The 18,133-nt window shown below is 45.5% G+C and overlaps 1 protein-coding gene across 2 annotated transcripts in view; it reads right to left on the minus strand.

Moving 5' to 3' along the window:
* The window catches only part of LOC143315885 (lysine-specific demethylase 6A-like), a 29,203-nt gene that overhangs the window by 10,327 nt on the left and 743 nt on the right, over positions 1-18,133 (minus strand). The window contains exons 3-13 of one of the 2 annotated variants that reach the window (XM_076723425.1): positions 10,982-11,090; positions 10,580-10,629; positions 9,977-10,035; positions 7,950-8,070; positions 7,509-7,563; positions 6,601-6,635; positions 5,821-5,914; positions 5,156-5,282; positions 4,217-4,315; positions 3,627-3,846; positions 2,122-2,259 (exon numbers count right to left, since the gene is read on the minus strand). In XM_076723425.1, coding sequence (XP_076579540.1) covers positions 2,122-2,259; positions 3,627-3,846; positions 4,217-4,315; positions 5,156-5,282; positions 5,821-5,914; positions 6,601-6,635; positions 7,509-7,563; positions 7,950-8,070; positions 9,977-10,035; positions 10,580-10,629; positions 10,982-11,090 — 1,107 coding nt within the window. The remainder of the gene's footprint in view (positions 1-2,121; positions 2,260-3,626; positions 3,847-4,216; positions 4,316-5,155; positions 5,283-5,820; positions 5,915-6,600; positions 6,636-7,508; positions 7,564-7,949; positions 8,071-9,976; positions 10,036-10,579; positions 10,630-10,981; positions 11,091-18,133) is intronic. The other variant, XM_076723426.1, reaches the window with a different exon arrangement.

An 18,133-nucleotide genomic window follows, 5' to 3' on the forward strand; every position in this document is an offset into this window, starting at 1 on the left:
GAGGAAAAGAACAGAGAGGTACATGGAGGAACACAACGAAAGGTCACGGAGGAAGAGCGAGTGAAGCAAGTGTGGGGAGGTGAGTGGCACAAAGGGCAAAATCAAGAATGAAAGTCAAAGGGGGGGGGGGGGCAATCAAGAGCGTTTATTCAAAGCAGAAAATGGAAGAAAAAGTACAGCAAGAGGGAGAGGTCAAAGGGCAATGCAAAGCGAGGGGGGTGGAGAATAAGGAAAAGAGAGAAAAGGAGAGCGACACTGTGATTCTGTGTTGGCACTGAAACAAACAAGAAGGACAAGTAGAGCGAAACATTCCTGTGTATCCGGCGGTGTCACGTCACGGGGCAACAGCAGCCCTGGGGCCGCTCTCACTGGTCAAATTCATCACTAACTGCCTCTTATCAACACCTGCAGCACTCAGCGTGCCCTAATGGCTTCTTCACAGCAATGCAGTGGATTCCTTATTGCACTTTCGGACAATATGAAGCAGCCGTTTTAAGGGCACAGCAGCGCGGCTCAACCTTTAAAGCAAAAGGTTACGATACATTCCACACTGTGAGAGTTTGAGCGTTACCTCTGAGGGAGCCGATGAGCCAGATGTGACGAAAATCACTGGTTTTAAACAGGAGCGACTTTAGCTTGCTTTGTTTAGTTATGAGCAGGCTTAAAAATCGATATCCTACGAGGCTTTGACTACACTTCAACGCCTCTCAAGGCCTTCTTATTCTGTTTCATGACAGGATGGAAAATAGACAGCTGAATTTAGATTAAAAACTTGTGATTTTAGCAAATGTTATCTCATTTTCATGTGGTACAAAATGTGGGCAATCAAAAAATAAGCTATATTCTGCATATTTGTTCCTCGTGTATTTCCATCTCATGTATCAGGTTTAAGACACAAAGTCACATCTGACCCATTGAAAACTCTCCATCCAAAATCTCCCCAATGCAGACACACTGACAGTGTGATAGGTCTGAACTGACTCTCACCAAGTCAAAGCTGATAAATCAACATATTCCAACGCTGTGAAGTCAGGAACACGACAATGATCACACACAAACGTGGACACAACAGAGAGCTACTCGCATCTACTCTTTGATGGGCATGAATGAGTGGAGGTGCTAATGAAACACTAGGGGGCGTTGCTGGGGCTTTTGTGAGCAGCTGCAGGACATCTAAGGTCAACTACTGAGGGGGGGAGGAAGATGGACAGGCCAATGGGAAGTCTCGGTATACTGTGCGACAGCACGACCTCACCGATCACACAGGGGCGGGGTCAAAGGCCAAAAAGACCAAACATCAGAGTGTTAGAATTAGAAACTCGGCCTCTTGATTTTAGAATTAAGAGCACTTTAATCTCTTCAGAAAGGCAATCTCTCCCAGTCTAAACCAAAGCAGATTAGGAGCAAACAGCGCCGTGGCGCAGGTTCAACAAGTTTGCCACCAAAAACTGGATTTGTAAAGTAAGTGTAAGGGGGGTAAAATCCTGAATACTACAATAGATTAAAAATAGGATTAACAGAAGGAGAAATTGAATGGGAAAGAATTAACAAAAGCCTGCACAAGTGCTTTGCTGATTGAGTTTTTGGTTTCTTTCACGGAGCATGATGGGTGAAGCCGAGTGACTACTGTGCTGTGGAGAAGAGAGGGAGTGCAAGGGAGTGGGTAACACTTGGCCGGACCCATCCTCTTTCAAAACAGATGCCATAAAGATGCCATAGTACATCTGAAATATTACAGTAACATATGGTATGATGCAGGCCTTATTAGTCAATTTCTGCTGCTGTGAAGCAGAAAGTGTGCTTACAGTAATCTGAGTGACAGCATTCACGGTGCAGTGGAGTAAAGATCGGTGTTCACTGGGAGTTTTTTGTGCTTTTCTTGCTTCTTTAGACATCTGCATTCACACACACACTCAGTGTGGAAGGTGGCGCTGAGCTCAAGTGTTACCCATCAGTATTTACAATAGTGCATGCGCAGTTGTCGGCCTGTCTGTGTGTAAAGTATGATCATGTGTTTGAGTGCCTATGTGTCTGCGTGTGCACTCAGTCAAAGGGAGGGAGGGTGGGGGAGGGAGGGAGGAGGGAGACGAGAGGTGTAAGTTGCTCTATCTGGTCTCTCACCTGCTGTGGTGCACTGCTCAGGCCTCCCTGCCTGGAGGTTAGCTCAGCTGGGATTGGTAGACTCCATGCCTCCTCAATAAGAGGGAGCATTTTACTTTTACCCTGTAGGCTACTGAGCTGGGGGTTACTCAACTGAGCCTAGGGGAATGGAAAACGGCGTGAAAAACAAAAAAATAATAAAACACAAGGCTTTTTTTTTGTTGTTGAAAAAAAAAAACCAAACCAAAAAAAAAAAACGATGACCTCAAAACAAGGAAATGATCAGCAATGGCAAATAGGTAGAGGTTATAACACAAGTGAAGCTACGTTGGAAACTGATAGCGATATGCTAACTTGTGTCTTGGCTGGCTAATACACCTATGACATGTACAGCATCAACCACACAAGGAGGTATTATCAACAGTGATCCCAAACACAGTCACAACCCCATTAAAACAAGGCCTGAGCTTGTCTTAATGCCATGAATTTATGCTAACATAACTGGTGGAAATGTCACATTCCATCATGCATATGTAAAGGAAAATGACACTGCTCGGACAAAAATACTGATGAGTAAATTAACACATGAGACATGGGGATTGTTAGAACCCCCCTGTTGTCAAATCTATGGCAGGGGGACTTTGAGGCGGCTAGCGTTAGCTTCAGCATGATTCAATCAGTCTCAAAAGGATAAATAATCCTTAAAATAAGGAAAATGAGTGTGAGGGCACCGTGCTTATTTTTCCTTTTACACATATATTATGCTGCACAGCTTAGCAACAAAAAAATTGAAGGTGAAAAAAGGTTCCAGTGAGGAGCAACTCCCTATCAGCCAGGAGTCATGGTCCTGAGAGAATGGGAGGCGGGGGGGTAAAAATAAAATGCCACCACAGATTTCTGGACTTTATTCTATTCTGGACACCAGATTCAATTTCTTGAAAGCTTCCTTTGTGCCTAATGGGACGCTCTTCTCACATCCCTGGGGAATAAGATATAGACTTATTCCATAAAGTTGTGGCTGCACAGGGATGCTATATTACTGGTCAGCGTACCAGTTCTGTTGTTGCTGTTTGTCTACATTGTGGCACTCACTGCATGTCCTCTGCCCACAATACACGTTAGCAGTTTCAAGGAGGGATGTCCCAAACTGATCCATCGTTTCTGAAACTTTTGTTTGCTAGTGCAGGTGCGCCAGGCGGCAAATGCATCCAATTGTTAAAACGCTGGAAGTCGACAGCGTTGTGAATGAGCGACCCTCTGAGCACAGAAACTAAATAAAGAGCAGCCAGCAGCATCAGTTAATGATATGAGCGTGAGTCAGTACGCACTGCAAGCAGGGCAGTGTAACAACCACCAGTGTTCTTCTCTTGACAGTTTTATAGAATAAAAAATATAGGAACGCTGTGACGCAAGCTAAATGTCCTGTTGGAAGACAGCTGCCTTTGAATTCTTGCCTATTTCATTTACTTCTTATGTTTGAAGATCTGCATCCAAACCACCTGCTTTAAAGTCCTCTCTCCACCCACCTGCAGGCATTTGATGCGGTGGGCTAGCGCAGGGGTGTTGGTGCAGCCCTTGCTGCGTGTGGCGTTGATGTAGCACTTGATGGCGTCGTGCGGCTGGTTGCAGGACTCGTACAGCGTGCCCAGATCCATCCAGGCGGCGGCGTGGCTGTGGTCCAACTGTACGGCGCAGATGTAGGCCTGCAGAGCGTCCATGGGCTGGTTCTGCTGCTGGTATAACACCCTGAGGAGGGGGAGAGGTGAGGGGTTGGGCGGTGAGGAGAGAGGAAGGGATGCACGGGAGGCAGAGACAGAAGTGAGAGGTGCAGAGAGAGGCAGCGGTGAGGAGACGACAGGGGAGAAATGAAGTGTTTTTCGTGCAAAGAACAATGGAAATATAAGGGATAATTAGGTGATCGTATCAAGGGTTAAATTGGGAAATTGAAGGAATGATGGATGGATTTGGAAAACAACAGAAAAGAGAAAGGTGAGGATGCAGGTCACTCCCAAACGTCCATTCAGAAGCCTATAAGTCTCCAGCATTCATGCCTTCTGTCTTACACCACATCAAAGGGAATGTACCAGCAGCCTCCCCTGAACAAATCGACCCTTACCCTATAGAGCACCAGGTATCTGCACTGGCCTCTGATTTGTCTATGGATTGCCGATAGGAGATGAAGGCGTCCTGGACCTTCCCAATACTAGAGTAGCACCTGAAGGAGACACAGGCTGTCAGGGTCGTGCTAAAGACATGGAAAACACTTCAACAAATGAAATGTGCCAAGGAACTGACAGAGAAAATTTATTCTAACACATTTTCTTTGTACTTTTCCAGACTGCATGCAACAGAAATACTTGGGATGGCTTTTCCAAGAGCTGCGTTTATTCAGCCCCGATCTCAGTTTGAGTCAGGTTGACATTAAACTTCAGGAGTCTGCCTGTATTCCAATGACTAAAGCGAGTCCAGAGCTGTGATGTGTGTGAGAAACAGCGCCAGTGTTTGATGGAGAGCAATGCTGGACAGACGGTACACTCAGGATAAACAGCTTCTCCTGATCAATTAGAAGAGGCCTTAAATGATGTGGACACCAGCAGATTGGCTCAGGGAATCAGCATTTAATGTGATAACTAGCACTAGCGAAATCCATCGTGTGTGTAAAACTGACGTGACAAAAGAGATGAAAACTGTTCAAGGCCTAGGAATATTTCAGCTCATTTCTCACACTTTTAAGAAAGCTGACCATGCTTACAGGTAAACAAACTTTCCCCAATTACTCCACAACACAGCGGCAATGCCAGGACCAACAGACTGATTTCATGACCAAAACTCCCCTGTTTGAGGTTGATTTCTGATCCAAAATTGTATCAGAAGACTCAAAATATTTGCCGTTTCTCTTCTCTTGTCTGTTTCTCGTGGTGCCGTTGTTCATTCATTTCTATTTTCTGGTGTGTGGGAAGCACTTTGTCACTGTGTGTTTGAGGTGCTACAAATAAAGTTTCATTCACTTATTTACATCACCTTCTGATGTTGTGCACGTGTGTGCCCGACGTACCTGCCAAGGAAGTACCAGGACTGTCCAGAGTTGGGGTCGGCCTCCAGAGATTTCTGCAGACACTGGATGGCATAGCTGTCCCTGCTGGCTCTGTCCCCGAGCTGTTCCACCGTGTGATGCATCCAGCCTGGAAAACAAAAACGACGGCGTCATGCATAAAAAGAGGAGGCGAAACAGCTGGACAACCTAAGCCAGATCATTCCCATTGCTTCCATGCCTCTGTCGCATTGGATGATTTCTTTTCCTGCTCAGTGCATGTCATGAATGTATGATTATTCAGGGGTGGAAAAAACAACCAATTGGAAAAGACCCCATCTTGCTGGCTTGGCTAAATGTAATGTTAGCAGAGCATATAAGTTCTTTGTGGATGAACAGGACTTCTGAAGGAAATATGAAACTAACTATGAAGGAGTGAGGAGTGGAGTCAGTGAGAGGATCATGAAACTGTGTGGGAAAGTTCTGACTAAAACCGGCTAAAATTAGAACTGAGCTCCTCTGACTAAATCTCAGCTAAAATTCAACAAAAAGACTAAGATGTGACTTTAAACCAACTCCAATGTTCAGAAAGCCACTGAGACTAAAGCTACAGTTTAAATTCTTGTCAAAATGTTGTATTTTAATCACTTCACATATTAATTGTTCACTAAGTGTGTGCACACGCTTACCTAGCTGCTGCAGGGTAGTGGCCTTCACCTGTGCAGGAAGATCCTCCGTCTGCAGGAGGCTCTCGTAGGCCTCCTTGGCAGCCCGGTATCTCTTCTGGACACGAGGAGAGGAGGGGCCGTGAGGGATAGAGGAGGGTCAAATGGGAGAGGGCGATGAGGGGAGAGGAGAGAGTGAAGCACAAATTAAAAAGTTGTTCACAACACCAAGGATTCCCTCCGAATCTGTAACTCCGACGTGCAGCACAACATCACTCCACAATCCCCAAACACGCATCCAAACACGGCACACAAACTGAAGCCTGGGACTCCCGCTGCATCGTTGTGTTCTGACACAGCACAAAAAAATAAAAGAGTCGTGAAGCGCCGCTGCTCCCAGAGCCTGCGAGAGCTACTGTACTTCCCGACATAAAGAGAGACCACCAGCATACAAAAGAGGGGGGAGACAGACTATCTTGTTTCCGTGGCAACCCCGTCGATCGGCTGAGAGTAATCTCCTTTCCCCTCCCGCATCCCACCCACTCACGCACCCCTGCTCCCTCAATTCTGTCAGCACCTGCCTCAAAATACATATCACAAAAAAAAAACAAAAAAGGGCTATCCCCAGCATTCCTACTGTGACCACACAGCGGCCGCTGGGTCGTGAGCTATCGCCTCAGCGCTGGACATTCACTCAGCATGCAGCACTTATTTTCACATTTCCAAATGACAGAGAGCACACAACACGTCTGCGTCCTTCAAACACAGCTGAAGCACGCGAGGAACAAAAGAGCGAGCACTTACCTGAATCTCATACAAATGAGCAATGTGGAACTGAACTGTGAAAGGAGAGGAGAGGAAACGTTAAATAGAGGTTATTTAGCATTAAACAAAGCTTGCCCGCCCCCTCAGAGTTTGTCCTCCTTCTAGTCTTTTCAAGTCTTTGAAAAGTAGTGCTGTGCTGTCAGGAAATAGGTGTCAGAAGCCCAAGCTTGGCCGTCTGCGTTAGGTGCTACAGACCAGATAGGTAGCTGTACTCCTGGCGGCACCTTCCTTTGTCTGGAGCGCTGCAGTGTCTGATCTAAGCTGCCTGAGTGACTCTCAGCAGATGGAGGGAGAGGGAGGGAGGGAGGGAGGGAGAGGGAGAGGGAGAGGGAGAGAGAGAGAGAGAGAGAGAGAGAGAGAGAGAGAGGAAGAAAGACAGGGGCTGCCCTCGCAATGTGTGTGTGTGTGTGTGTGTGAGAACAGGAGCGAGGGGGACACAATGAGGCAAAGGCAAACAGCGAGGCGGCCGGGCAAAAATGGATATTGCTGTCGCCAAGGTAACAGGTACCGGGGCGGGAGAGATGAGATGGCAGCGGCATATCAAATCATGCCGGCGCTGAACCCCCGGCAGCTGATCATGAGCTGCGCACAGGAGACGGCGAGCACAATAAGACGTCTGAATTCCCCTGCTGCTATTTTTACGACGCAGAGGACTTCTCCATCCCAGCTCACATCGCTGTGAGCGGGGCAGTGCAAGAACGCCTCGTTTGGATATTCCTCCCACAATAAGGCATCATGACATACATTTCATATTAATGTCTCTGTAAAATGCAAGCTGCAGACAACAATCCACAAAGAGCGCAATTAATACATTCATTATGCACGAGTGCTGCATTAATAAGGAAATAACTGCATTAACATGTCAGATGAATAAGAACGGTGCTTACTTTCAGCTTTGGACAAAGTGCAGGGGTTGGAGTCAATCAAAGCCAGCTGAAAATGCTGCGAGAGAAACACACACACACATAATAATGAATTTCACGGCGCCACAGTAAACCCACATGCATAACGCTGCTGTGTTTATCAGGAGTTTCCAGGAGCCGTTCAGTCACTCGGTGGGCGCCCTGTCCTTTTCAGGCTCATATTCATGCAATGAGCTGCTGCTGATCATAGCTCAACACCTCCTGCATGTGTTTCATAATGAATGAGTTGGAAAGTGAAGGCAGTGGCACGCCATGTTGAAAACGCTATTTAAGGTTTAGCATCAGTTCTGAAGTATTATTCTTTGTGCTGATTGTGGAAAATTCAACCAACCATCATAATTTCACCCTGGCATTAAGCTAAGATGATCCTGCATAATATAATACAAAGCTCTGAGGTGGACATACCTTTAGGCTTGACTCATAGTCTGTGTTGACCTTGAACATGAGACCCAGGCGGAGGTGGATCTCCTTGGCCCGGGAAAACCCCGGGTCGATGTACAGCACCTCCTGGAATGCTTTGATCGCCCTGTGAGGACGAATGGAGAATATGGTGAAGAGAAGGAGACGGGCAGAGGGAGCAAAACCATGTAAAAAGACACACGGGAAGACTGGATTTTTGGACCATTTCGTTTGTAATAAATCTGCGTGAACCCTGAGTATTGAACAGCAGATGTGAACACAACCTAAGGTGCAGCACATTCTGTCGGCGCTCATTCGAGTCACGCTGCGTGTGTGTCGAACTGAATACTTACGACGCTCCTTCCACAGCACCTGAGAGAGCAGCCCATTTGTTAACTTGTTCTGCTGTGCTTGTGCTTCCAGAAAGTTCGCCGATACGAGCTTTAATGCTTAAGGTTTGGCGGTGGCTGGGGTGTCCAGATGGAGCACTTGCTCTAAGAAGCATAGCAGGCACCGGGGACATCCCTGTCCCCGTCCCTGTCTCTGTCAAACCTGGATTTGCCTTTTCAAAACAGTCTGACTGAAGCTCATCTGGAGCCACAGAGAACAATAGCTGCATTTGCTGATGCTTGCATCTTGGCATTTTTCATCTAACCAGAGGTTTAAGCCTGCGGATCCTTTTTGGTAATTCAGCCAGAACCTGAGTCCTCGCTGGTTCTGGCGTTACCATGGAAACAACACAGGACAGCTTTGCTCGCAAGCATTTTTTTCAGCTGCTAACAACAAACAGATAAGCATATACAGACCACAGCTGAGCTCTGTAATCCTGGCGTCGCGTTCAGCAGCGCACTGTTCGCCATGCTCGCATGTGTGTTCAGCTGCACTACAAACAGGATTGCTTGGCCCTTTGCAATAAAATGCACAACAGAATGAGTGACGTGGGAAAAAGCGTAAAAATGACGTGTTGTCATTTCACGAGGGGGTTTTACAGCATGTGGACTGTTTCTTGGCAGACAACCAGCAGAGTCACTGCTCCTGATCGATAGTCTGGCACCATTTTAACTGTATTCTGCCTTGTTTTATGAAGCTTCACTGTTCATTTTGTTGGTTAGCCTGTTAAATTGGTGCTAGCATGTTGCACAGCTAAGACTGGGAACAATGTTGGACTAATGTAATATTGACTGAGTGAAGAGAAAGAGTGTGAACGTTAAGTCTTGTTTGAAGCCAACTAAATACGACAAGCAGCAGCTTGGATGCTGGTAAATATTTTTAATCTTGCTTTTTGTGTGTTCATACTGCAGTGCTAGCTCAGCTAGCGTTAGCTTTGTTGTCATAAAAAGGCCGTTCTGCTTCAGGATCCTCGCCGGTAATTTACTTGACAGACACGCCCTAAAGGTAACAACACAGCTACACATGAAAAAGAAACAGTCAAACTGCAGGAATTCATTTCCTTGGTAATATTATCCAACTTTATAACTGGTGCCCAACGGGTTTTGTAGTACGCCCCCTATGGGTCATTTTCAAAATGCTTCAGGACTGAAGTTACATAACTGGATGATTATTGGAGAAATGGTTTAATAAGTAATGACCAAGTTTTTTGGTTGCCGTTCATATTTTTTGACCGATCTTGCTCATTTATAATAAAAATGTTGATTTCAGTCCCACACTGCTGTGTGCTGGTGCTGGTGCAATCAAAATCCACAAAGTTCTACTCACACGGTGGACTTTTATGGTCCAAGAGGCTTATTTGCAGAGCACGCTGATCTGGACTAGTGTGAAATCTCAAGTCAATCGGACACACGATGTGACGTGCGTGGTTTTTCAAAACTGTGTCTTTGGGCCAACATCTGGCCGACTGTGCTCATATTTCTTGGGCAGCGTTTGCATATCGTTTCCACTTATTGGACCAAGTATCCAGTGTCTAGCTCTTTCCAGCTCAGCTTCAGCTGCTGCGGCAGACAACGAATAATAAACAGGTTTCTACTCCTTCTGGGTCTGAAGCCTGATAAAGATTTAAGAAAGTTTGTACTCACCACTGAAAGGCATTATAGTGGAAGTAGACCATTCCCAGGCCATACAGAAAGGCAGCATTCTGGGTGGGATGAAAGAGGTGCAAGGTCATTATGACAAATAGCTAAAATTTAAAAAAAAGACTTGGTTTTCCTTTACAAGTGCACACACACAAAGAAGACGGTGTGCATTACAACACTTATTTGGTACAGACAGTCTTAACAAGGCCGACACAGCGAACTGAATCAAATAGCTCCAACACTGAATACATTCTTGTAAACAAAAGCCATAAATATTTGCATAACCATGCAGCAACCTGGCACAGTTCAGCAATCAGAAAGAACAATATCAAGCAGTCAGTCTCACCGCAAAGGGTCAACTTCACAGGAAAGCTCAAAATGACACGAAACCTGAAACTGCATCTCACAGCAGCATCTACCTCAAGGCCATACACACTTCCTGTGTGTGAGCCAGTGATGGGGGGGGGGGGGGCAGAGAGTAAGCCTGTGTTGTGTGTAGTAGCTGACAGGACTAGAAAGCATCACAACCAAATGAGAAAGTGCACATGTAGGCACGTGTGTGTGTGTGTGTGTGTGTGTGTGTGTGTGTGTATTTGTGTTTCTCACCTTCCAGTAGTCTGACTGTAAACTGTAGTACCTCTGGTATGCCGATAATGCTGTAATTAAAGGAGAGGGAAGCAGAGAGTTTATCTATGCCACCACAATACCGCTGAGGAGGAGAACGTGAGCAGTCAGCGTTTCTGCGGAGCTGGAGTGGAGCCACAGCGTGTGCGAGGAAAACCAGCTCCACCATCGCCTCAAAGTTGTAATAACCTTTTGAACTTTGCAAATATGAAAAGGATGAAGGGTTGAGCTTATATAAATAAATTCTAAGTCGACGGAAAGCCCTCAAAAGTAAGGTAATTGAACTGCCAAGATGAAGATTAAACCAAACAACAGACTGAGCATCTTCAAACAAAAACATGTGAGGACAGGACGATGTGCAGGTGAACACGAGAGCTTTCTCACCTTTAGGGTAGTCCTCCAAGAGGAGGTTGAAGTGGCCTAGCTGGCAGAATAACTCCGGCTCCACTTTCCCCTCGGCCTTCAGGATGAGCGAATCGTAGCAGCGAACAGCCTGAGGAGGAGACAAAAACATATCGGTGTATCACGAAAGTAAAGCAACATGGAGGGGAGGCGAGTGAGAGGAGAGAAAGCAAGTCACGGAGAGCAATGTCACGCAGAACTTTTCAAAGTCACAGCGCGGCTGACGTCAGCTTCCTAATTCAAGCCGAGCCGACATTCTGTTCATCAGATAAATATCAGCCCTCGTCTAACTTACTGGAATGAAGTTTGCAGATAAGGACCTGTGTGTAAGGCTTTTTTTGGAGTTTCATTACAGATCTTCATACACTGATAAAAGGAGATAGTAAAAGCAGCTGCTGCCTGTGCGCTGGAGTCACATTGCCAGAAACTTGGGCCGTGTGTTGGTCGGGTGACTGGCCAGACTACAAGTATGAGCCACATTCAACTCTGAACGAGTCAGAGAAAACTCGCCATAACTGAGCAGCCATTACATATTGTCCATGTCACTCTCCACATCGAGGCGAACAAACTCGAGCACTTCGCGTCTCCGGTGCCACACTGAGATCACATCAAAGACGGCTCAGCTGGTCCACAATGCTGAGAGCTGCTCTGCCATTCAAAGCCAAAAGAGAGGCAGCTGCATGAGTAAGTGGAGCTGAGGAAAGACTTCCAAAGCTCATATGTCATCTCTCATCTCTGTTTTATGGAGATCACTTTTCTTTTATTGGAAACTGAAGCCCTGTTTATCACCTTTAACCTCCAAAACACGGAAGACTTGCTATTTGCCCTTGGTGGGTGATGTTGTCATTGCCAAGAAGTGCTTACATGGTCAAATGATTAAATTATTTTGCTATCAGGTAAAAGTAAAACTTTTGGCCAGACAACATGCAGGAGAATCACATATCGTGACAGAAAGAGGGACAATCTCAAGTGATGGCTGACGAAAGATGTGCTGTGGTGTTTGTCTTGAGGATGTTGCGGTAAAAAACTGTTCTTCAGACACAAAAACACAGAAAAGGTTCATGTCAAGACAAAGCAATGCTGACATTATGTGCAGTGATGTTTTTGAGGAGGTTCACAGCAGCTACAGTACGGACCCATACAACAGCTGTGAAGCTTTGCCGTAACACATCAACACAGCATTTAGAAGATGAGCATTAGTTTCAAGTGACTGAAGAGAGCTAAGGTGTGCTACAGTGTCCCCACTCCTCATTTCCATCAGACTGTCTAATTAACACTGTGTCCTTCAACACCTTGATGGTTTTTTCACACCATCTCAGTGTAATTTAGCATTATTTACTCTGCGGACAGACAGCCTGAAAACATAATGCCTCCAGCCGCGGCCGTCGCCCACGCAGAGGCATAAAATACAACTCACCATGAGCGGCTAGCTGTTTGATAGGGAATAAACAGTTATGCACAACACAGCATGCAGCTGTTCTGACAGAGAGCGTCCTAAACATGCTTGTCATGAACACAAGGCCACCATCAATGGCTGACGATGACTGCTTCAGAGTGATGATCCTCCACCTTGGTTACCGTTCTCATTAAGCTGATGGAGATGAAATGTCAAGAGACATTCTTGGAAGTGAAGATTGAAATGAAAAGGTAGCAGCCAGGTATGAAATTCCTACAAGTAAAATTATCCCAATTGTGTGTGACAACGGTGCCCCGGCTGCACAAACACACTGGAGGAGAAGCTTGGTGAGAGACACACAACAATCTCTGCAGTGCATCCATTTGTGGAGGAGCTATTGGAGAGCATCCAGATTGCTGCCCTCCAGTCAATCCATGACTGTTACAGAGCAGCGATGGCAGAGGGGGACTTCTTTCTCAGACACAGTGCCAAACGCAGCGATCCGAGGATCCACAGCCTGGGACAGGCGCAAAAGACGCAAGTTTCAGATGGATGGACAACAGCATGGCAGTCCCTGTGACCACACAAGGGCCGACTCCACCATTACTACAGCTTCTGAACTTACAACTCGGGATCAAGCGAGGATCTCAACAGCCAAGTGAGGGATGATGTTCTCACATACTTTGGGCAGAAGCTCCTTGCCAAGGAAGAAAGTCCAAGGAAGTCTGTTACATTGGTGGAAGGCTCACAAGGAAAGATATCCCACCTTGGCCGGGCGAGCGAAGTCTTACACCTGAACACCATCTGCTGCAGCAGGCAACACAGCTTCCAAGGAAAGACGTCCTGAGGCAGGAGCCTGTGGACATGCTAACATTTCTGCATTGCAATGAAACGTTCCTGTAGAAAAGGAAATACTCAGTGTATGTGTGTGTGTGTGAGTGAATGTGATAAATAAAACTGGGCATATTTTGATAAATTGTGCGTCATATTTTATTATCAATTTACATTTTCCATTCAGGCTTCTGGACTTGCAGTACTTGCTTTATAGCTTTCTTTCCATTTTTTCTTTCCATTTGTTATTTGTGTTAATATCACCAATATCAAACATCAAACTTTCCTGCATCCTCGCCACAGAATTCAGCATCAGAAGTTTGCAAAGGAACATGTAAACAAGTCTGATGCATTCTGGAAACAAGTCCTGTTGGCAATTTACAAAAGGTTTTTTTTTAAGGTGCGTTCAGAAAGAAGAAAGAACACCTCTCTAAATGTCAAGCAAGGGGGTGGATCGATCATGTTCCCGGACTGTGTTGCAGCCAGTGGCAATGGTTCAATTAAATATCAGCAAAATCTGGGAGTGCCCATAACAGCGTCTGTAAAAAAAAAGCTGAAGATGGAAAACAGGGTGGCTTCTACAACATGGTAATGACTTCAAACACCTCAAAATCCACAATGGGCTACCTCAAAAGGGTGTAAGCTGAAGGTTGTGCCATGGCCGCCAATCTAAACATCAAAATTCTGTGGACAGACCTCACAAGAGCAGTGCATGGCAGAACTAGAAGCCTTTTGGAAGGAAGAAGCAAGAACTGACAGACTCTTCGCTGGCTATGACAGCACATGATGCAAGGCCCATCGTCCACTCTTCTGTGATATGCAAATCTACACACGCAAACTTCACTGTCAATACTATCGCTTGTTCTCTTGAACAGCGAGTTGTAATCACAGACTGTATGAAACATGGACGCAGTCTCTGTGATGTCACCCGTAGGTTTCTGAAGAGCCATCAAGAAGCTCAGCAACAGCAACTCCCGCCGTTGCCATCTTGGCAGGGCCCAACTCCACCAAACTCTGAAACCTAGAGGTAGGTCGAAGTGGCTATGCCTGTAATCATGCATAGCTCAGCTTCAATGTGATGTTAACGAGTGGGTGGTATGAAAATTGGTGGTATATGGTGAAAATTAGCAAAAGAGCAAATATGTTTATTTCTGCTGTACAGTTGAGCATTTTAATATGGGGGTCTATGGGATTGACTTGACTTTAGAGCCAGCCTCAAGTGGTCATTTGGCCATTTTGGTACTTCTGTGTGGGCTTCATTTTTAAGCTGCTGCTTTTTTGAGTCATAAATTCATTGTATATCTCTATTTGGCAGCCTGCAGTAGTTTAAAATGTATGGCATTCATCCGTAATGTCAACAAACTTTAAAATGATTCATTACATGACAGTTTCATGACAATGAGGCCAGAAGTTTCTTTATGTAATCCTGCTGACAAAAAAATAGAGCAAACCGAAAAACATAACCTTCTTGGCGAAGGTAATTAAAAGAAAAAACCTATGAACAAAATGTGAAAAAAATGTCATCTTTAACAACAAAACAAATATTTCACTGTACCTGAGGAAACACGATGTAGCACAGCAACCTTGTGGGAGGATTTACAATGCAAAATAAATCAATGAAATCAATGTGTGTCCATGATCCTGTAGTTAAAACAATCCATTAATTCATTCAGTAGCTAAGCTTCCAATCCCTGCATAACCAGCTGCATTATCACCTGGATTAACTCAATATGTACACAGTGAAGCGGGCACACAACCACACCCTACAAAGACTGAGTGGGTGTAGCGGGTTAAAAAAAAACAAAACACAGACACTCCACCTCGCCTCATGTCGTGTCCATGTCTATGGTTACAAAAGTAGCCTCAAAGTTGTCTTGTGTCTATAGTAGATAGTTTCTGAGTGCATGTAGGTGAGTGATCAGCTTGTTAAATGGCTGAATGCAACTAGTATTATTCCAGTTCTAGGTGTCCTCTGCAGGTGACCTATCTTAACCATATCAGAGGTCAGTCACAGTTCGGCCAGTGCCTGAGTCAAAAGCAATGCAACAGTGGTCCTACTACCCAACGTGCATGTCCTTTGCCTGAACTCCCTGAAATGGTGGAAACCCATGCAAACACGGGGGGAACATGAACATGGAACCAGATAGCTCTTAATAATGACTGAACCAAAACCCCTTTCTTGCAGCCAAAAGGATCACTGTGCAGAAAAAAGGATACACTGATTCACCTGTCGACACTGTAACATAAACAAAAAATAACAAAAAATACAAGAGGATATCCAACTTCAAAGCTCATCTTCCATAGCTTTCCATAGTTATTCTGAGTTTCTATCACTTCCAAATAGTTATTGGTGGTGATACAGTGACCTAGTTCTGTCAGAAATGTTGAACCCACAGTTATCTGCATGTAGACAGAGCAATAGTGCAGCGATGCAGCCATCGCAAAGTGCCAGACAGGGTAGTCCCTCAAATCTAATCAGCTGTGAGCAGAAACTGAGTCGTAAAACACATCAAACCTTTACTTTTTAAAAAAATGAAGAATATGACGATGGATCCAATATACTTATGTCTCAATGCCCAAACTAGCAATGCAAGCCGTCCTTTTTCCTTTTAAAAGCTGTACTTTCTTCAATGTGAAAGTTAACCTGGAGCAATGACAAGACATTATTTCTCAGAGGTTTTCCTTTTGTCAACATTCATTTTAGTATTGTGCACATTTTAATGATCCTGCTTCAAGAAGTTTGTAAAACGGTACTTTTACAATGTTATAACACACAAAATCAGCATCAGTGTAAATCAGTCACATTTTGCAGATGTCTGATTTAATCAGGAAGGTCAGCGTCTGCCCAGATGACAGATCCAGAGTATCAGATTTGTATACTGCTATTTCACTCAGTGGACGTGTAGGCTTGCTCTTAAATGGTCCAAACCAAAGACCCAGGAATGCTTGGACAGGCTTTGCCTACTTCCAGAGTCCATCCAACCTTGAAAAGCAATTATTGAATCATTATTTATTATTTTATTCGCCTGACATGATGTCAGCCATGTCAGCCAGGTGACACACCGTCACACTGCGATACAGTAGCTCAGGCTGAGTTTGCTGGACTGGACGAGTGCGCAACGGACCTGTAGGGGTTTTTCCTACCAGGTCAGACAAGGGAAGCGGAAAGTCTGGCGACGTAAGATCACTCTGGAGAGAGATCTGGCTTATGATGGTGTCAAACATTACGTTATGCCACCATAACCACCGCTGTGATCAGGAAAAAAAAAATCAACATGGAAAGCACAAAATAACCTGTGTGTACACAGAGAGACATGCAAATGGTTTTAAATAATCTTCCATGATCTACACCAGTGACACCAAACCAATCCCACAGTGTACATGACAAAACAGACCTTTTTTTGTTTTTTTAAAACATGACAGCTGGGTTGTCTCAATGCTTTTTTAATGGTCGCATTACGAAACAAAGCATATAAAGCACTTCAAAAACTGCGTTAAACCATTGCATGAGCAAAAATCACATGTTGGTGAGCTTGAACTACTGTGAACATTGGACCTGCACAGTTTGATTGAAGCCGAACACACTGATTGCTTTACACGTTGTCCATATTCTCTAACAAGCCGAGTAGCAGTGCTTTCTGCTGCTTCTGCGCAGCTAATGTTCGACGACTACTTGCACTTCCTAGGTATCACACACCACCTAGCGAGCAGATCCGTGGATGGCCGATCCAAGAGCTGTCAACAGCACCATCTTCTCTCCATCATGCACGGCTCAAGATAAAATTCACAATACAGGGGCTTTGCTCTTTTGCCAGCCCGGCAGTGTGTTACGCACAGGCGGACTGCGGCCGTTTCACACGTAGCCTTCCAGTCCCAGAGCACATGCAGAGCCAAACAGGGGCGATGAAAACTGTAAACAAAGGACTCTGACACCACCTAGGTCGACAAGAGGAACACATCTTTACAAAGAGCCAAGACCCGAGAGGAAACTTAAGACTCACTTCAGCCACACGCAAACGACCCAGAGCAATTTATCCAGAATCAAATTGGTTATATAGCTATCGGTGTCACTCCACCATGTCCCGCCATCTTGGACAGGCAGCCAGCCATTAACGTTACTTGTAACGCTGGTCAACTCGTTCACGCCGACTCCAAACGGAAAACGACCAGAACACGTCCTGAAGCACGCTCCGTGGGGCACAGCAAATCCGCAAAATGAGCCTCGCAGAGTGTGGTCAAGACAGTAGACCACTGCAAATGCTCCGGGCGCTAGCTAACCTTAAAACACGTAAAGGGGTGAGCTGTATTTGGTGCACCCTGAAGGCAACACCGTTAACGTTACTCCCACCAACGTAATAACAGTTGTAGCCACATACTTGTGTGTTTAAGGTCAGATGTGAGAGTCAAACGCTTGCAATCAAACACCCTCACAGCCACATAAAACTTTCCTCAATAAAGTGCAACGCTTCCAGGAATAAATGTGCCACACAAAAACCGTGACGACGTTGTGTTGTTGGTGGTACAATTGCCAAGTGTACAAGGATACGTTGTATGGAATAACGTTAGCTATCAAGCTAACAGCGAAGGGCGGTTGCTTCACAAACAGTAACATATGTTAGCGTTAACGAGCTAGTTATATCATAATAGCCATGGCTGGGTGGCTAACAGTCATCGTGGCCGGCGACACCGCGTAGCCGCAGGTGCAGGGTCGCTGTTCATCGGATGAGAGTAGCTAACTCGCAGGCTAGCTGGCTGGCTGGCTAAGAGAGGGGCTGCGGCTAGCTGGCCTTGGTCTCCTTAGCGAGCGGGCCACTTGCATTCTGACTGGCTTGCTACTTTGAGAGCAAATTCACTGTCGTGCATGGTGGTTAAAGGGCTGGAGGAAGTCCCGCAGATCGGGGTGCTGC

Source organism: Chaetodon auriga, chromosome 23, assembly GCF_051107435.1.
Source record: "Chaetodon auriga isolate fChaAug3 chromosome 23, fChaAug3.hap1, whole genome shotgun sequence".
Classification (NCBI taxonomy): domain Eukaryota; kingdom Metazoa; phylum Chordata; class Actinopteri; order Chaetodontiformes; family Chaetodontidae; genus Chaetodon; species Chaetodon auriga.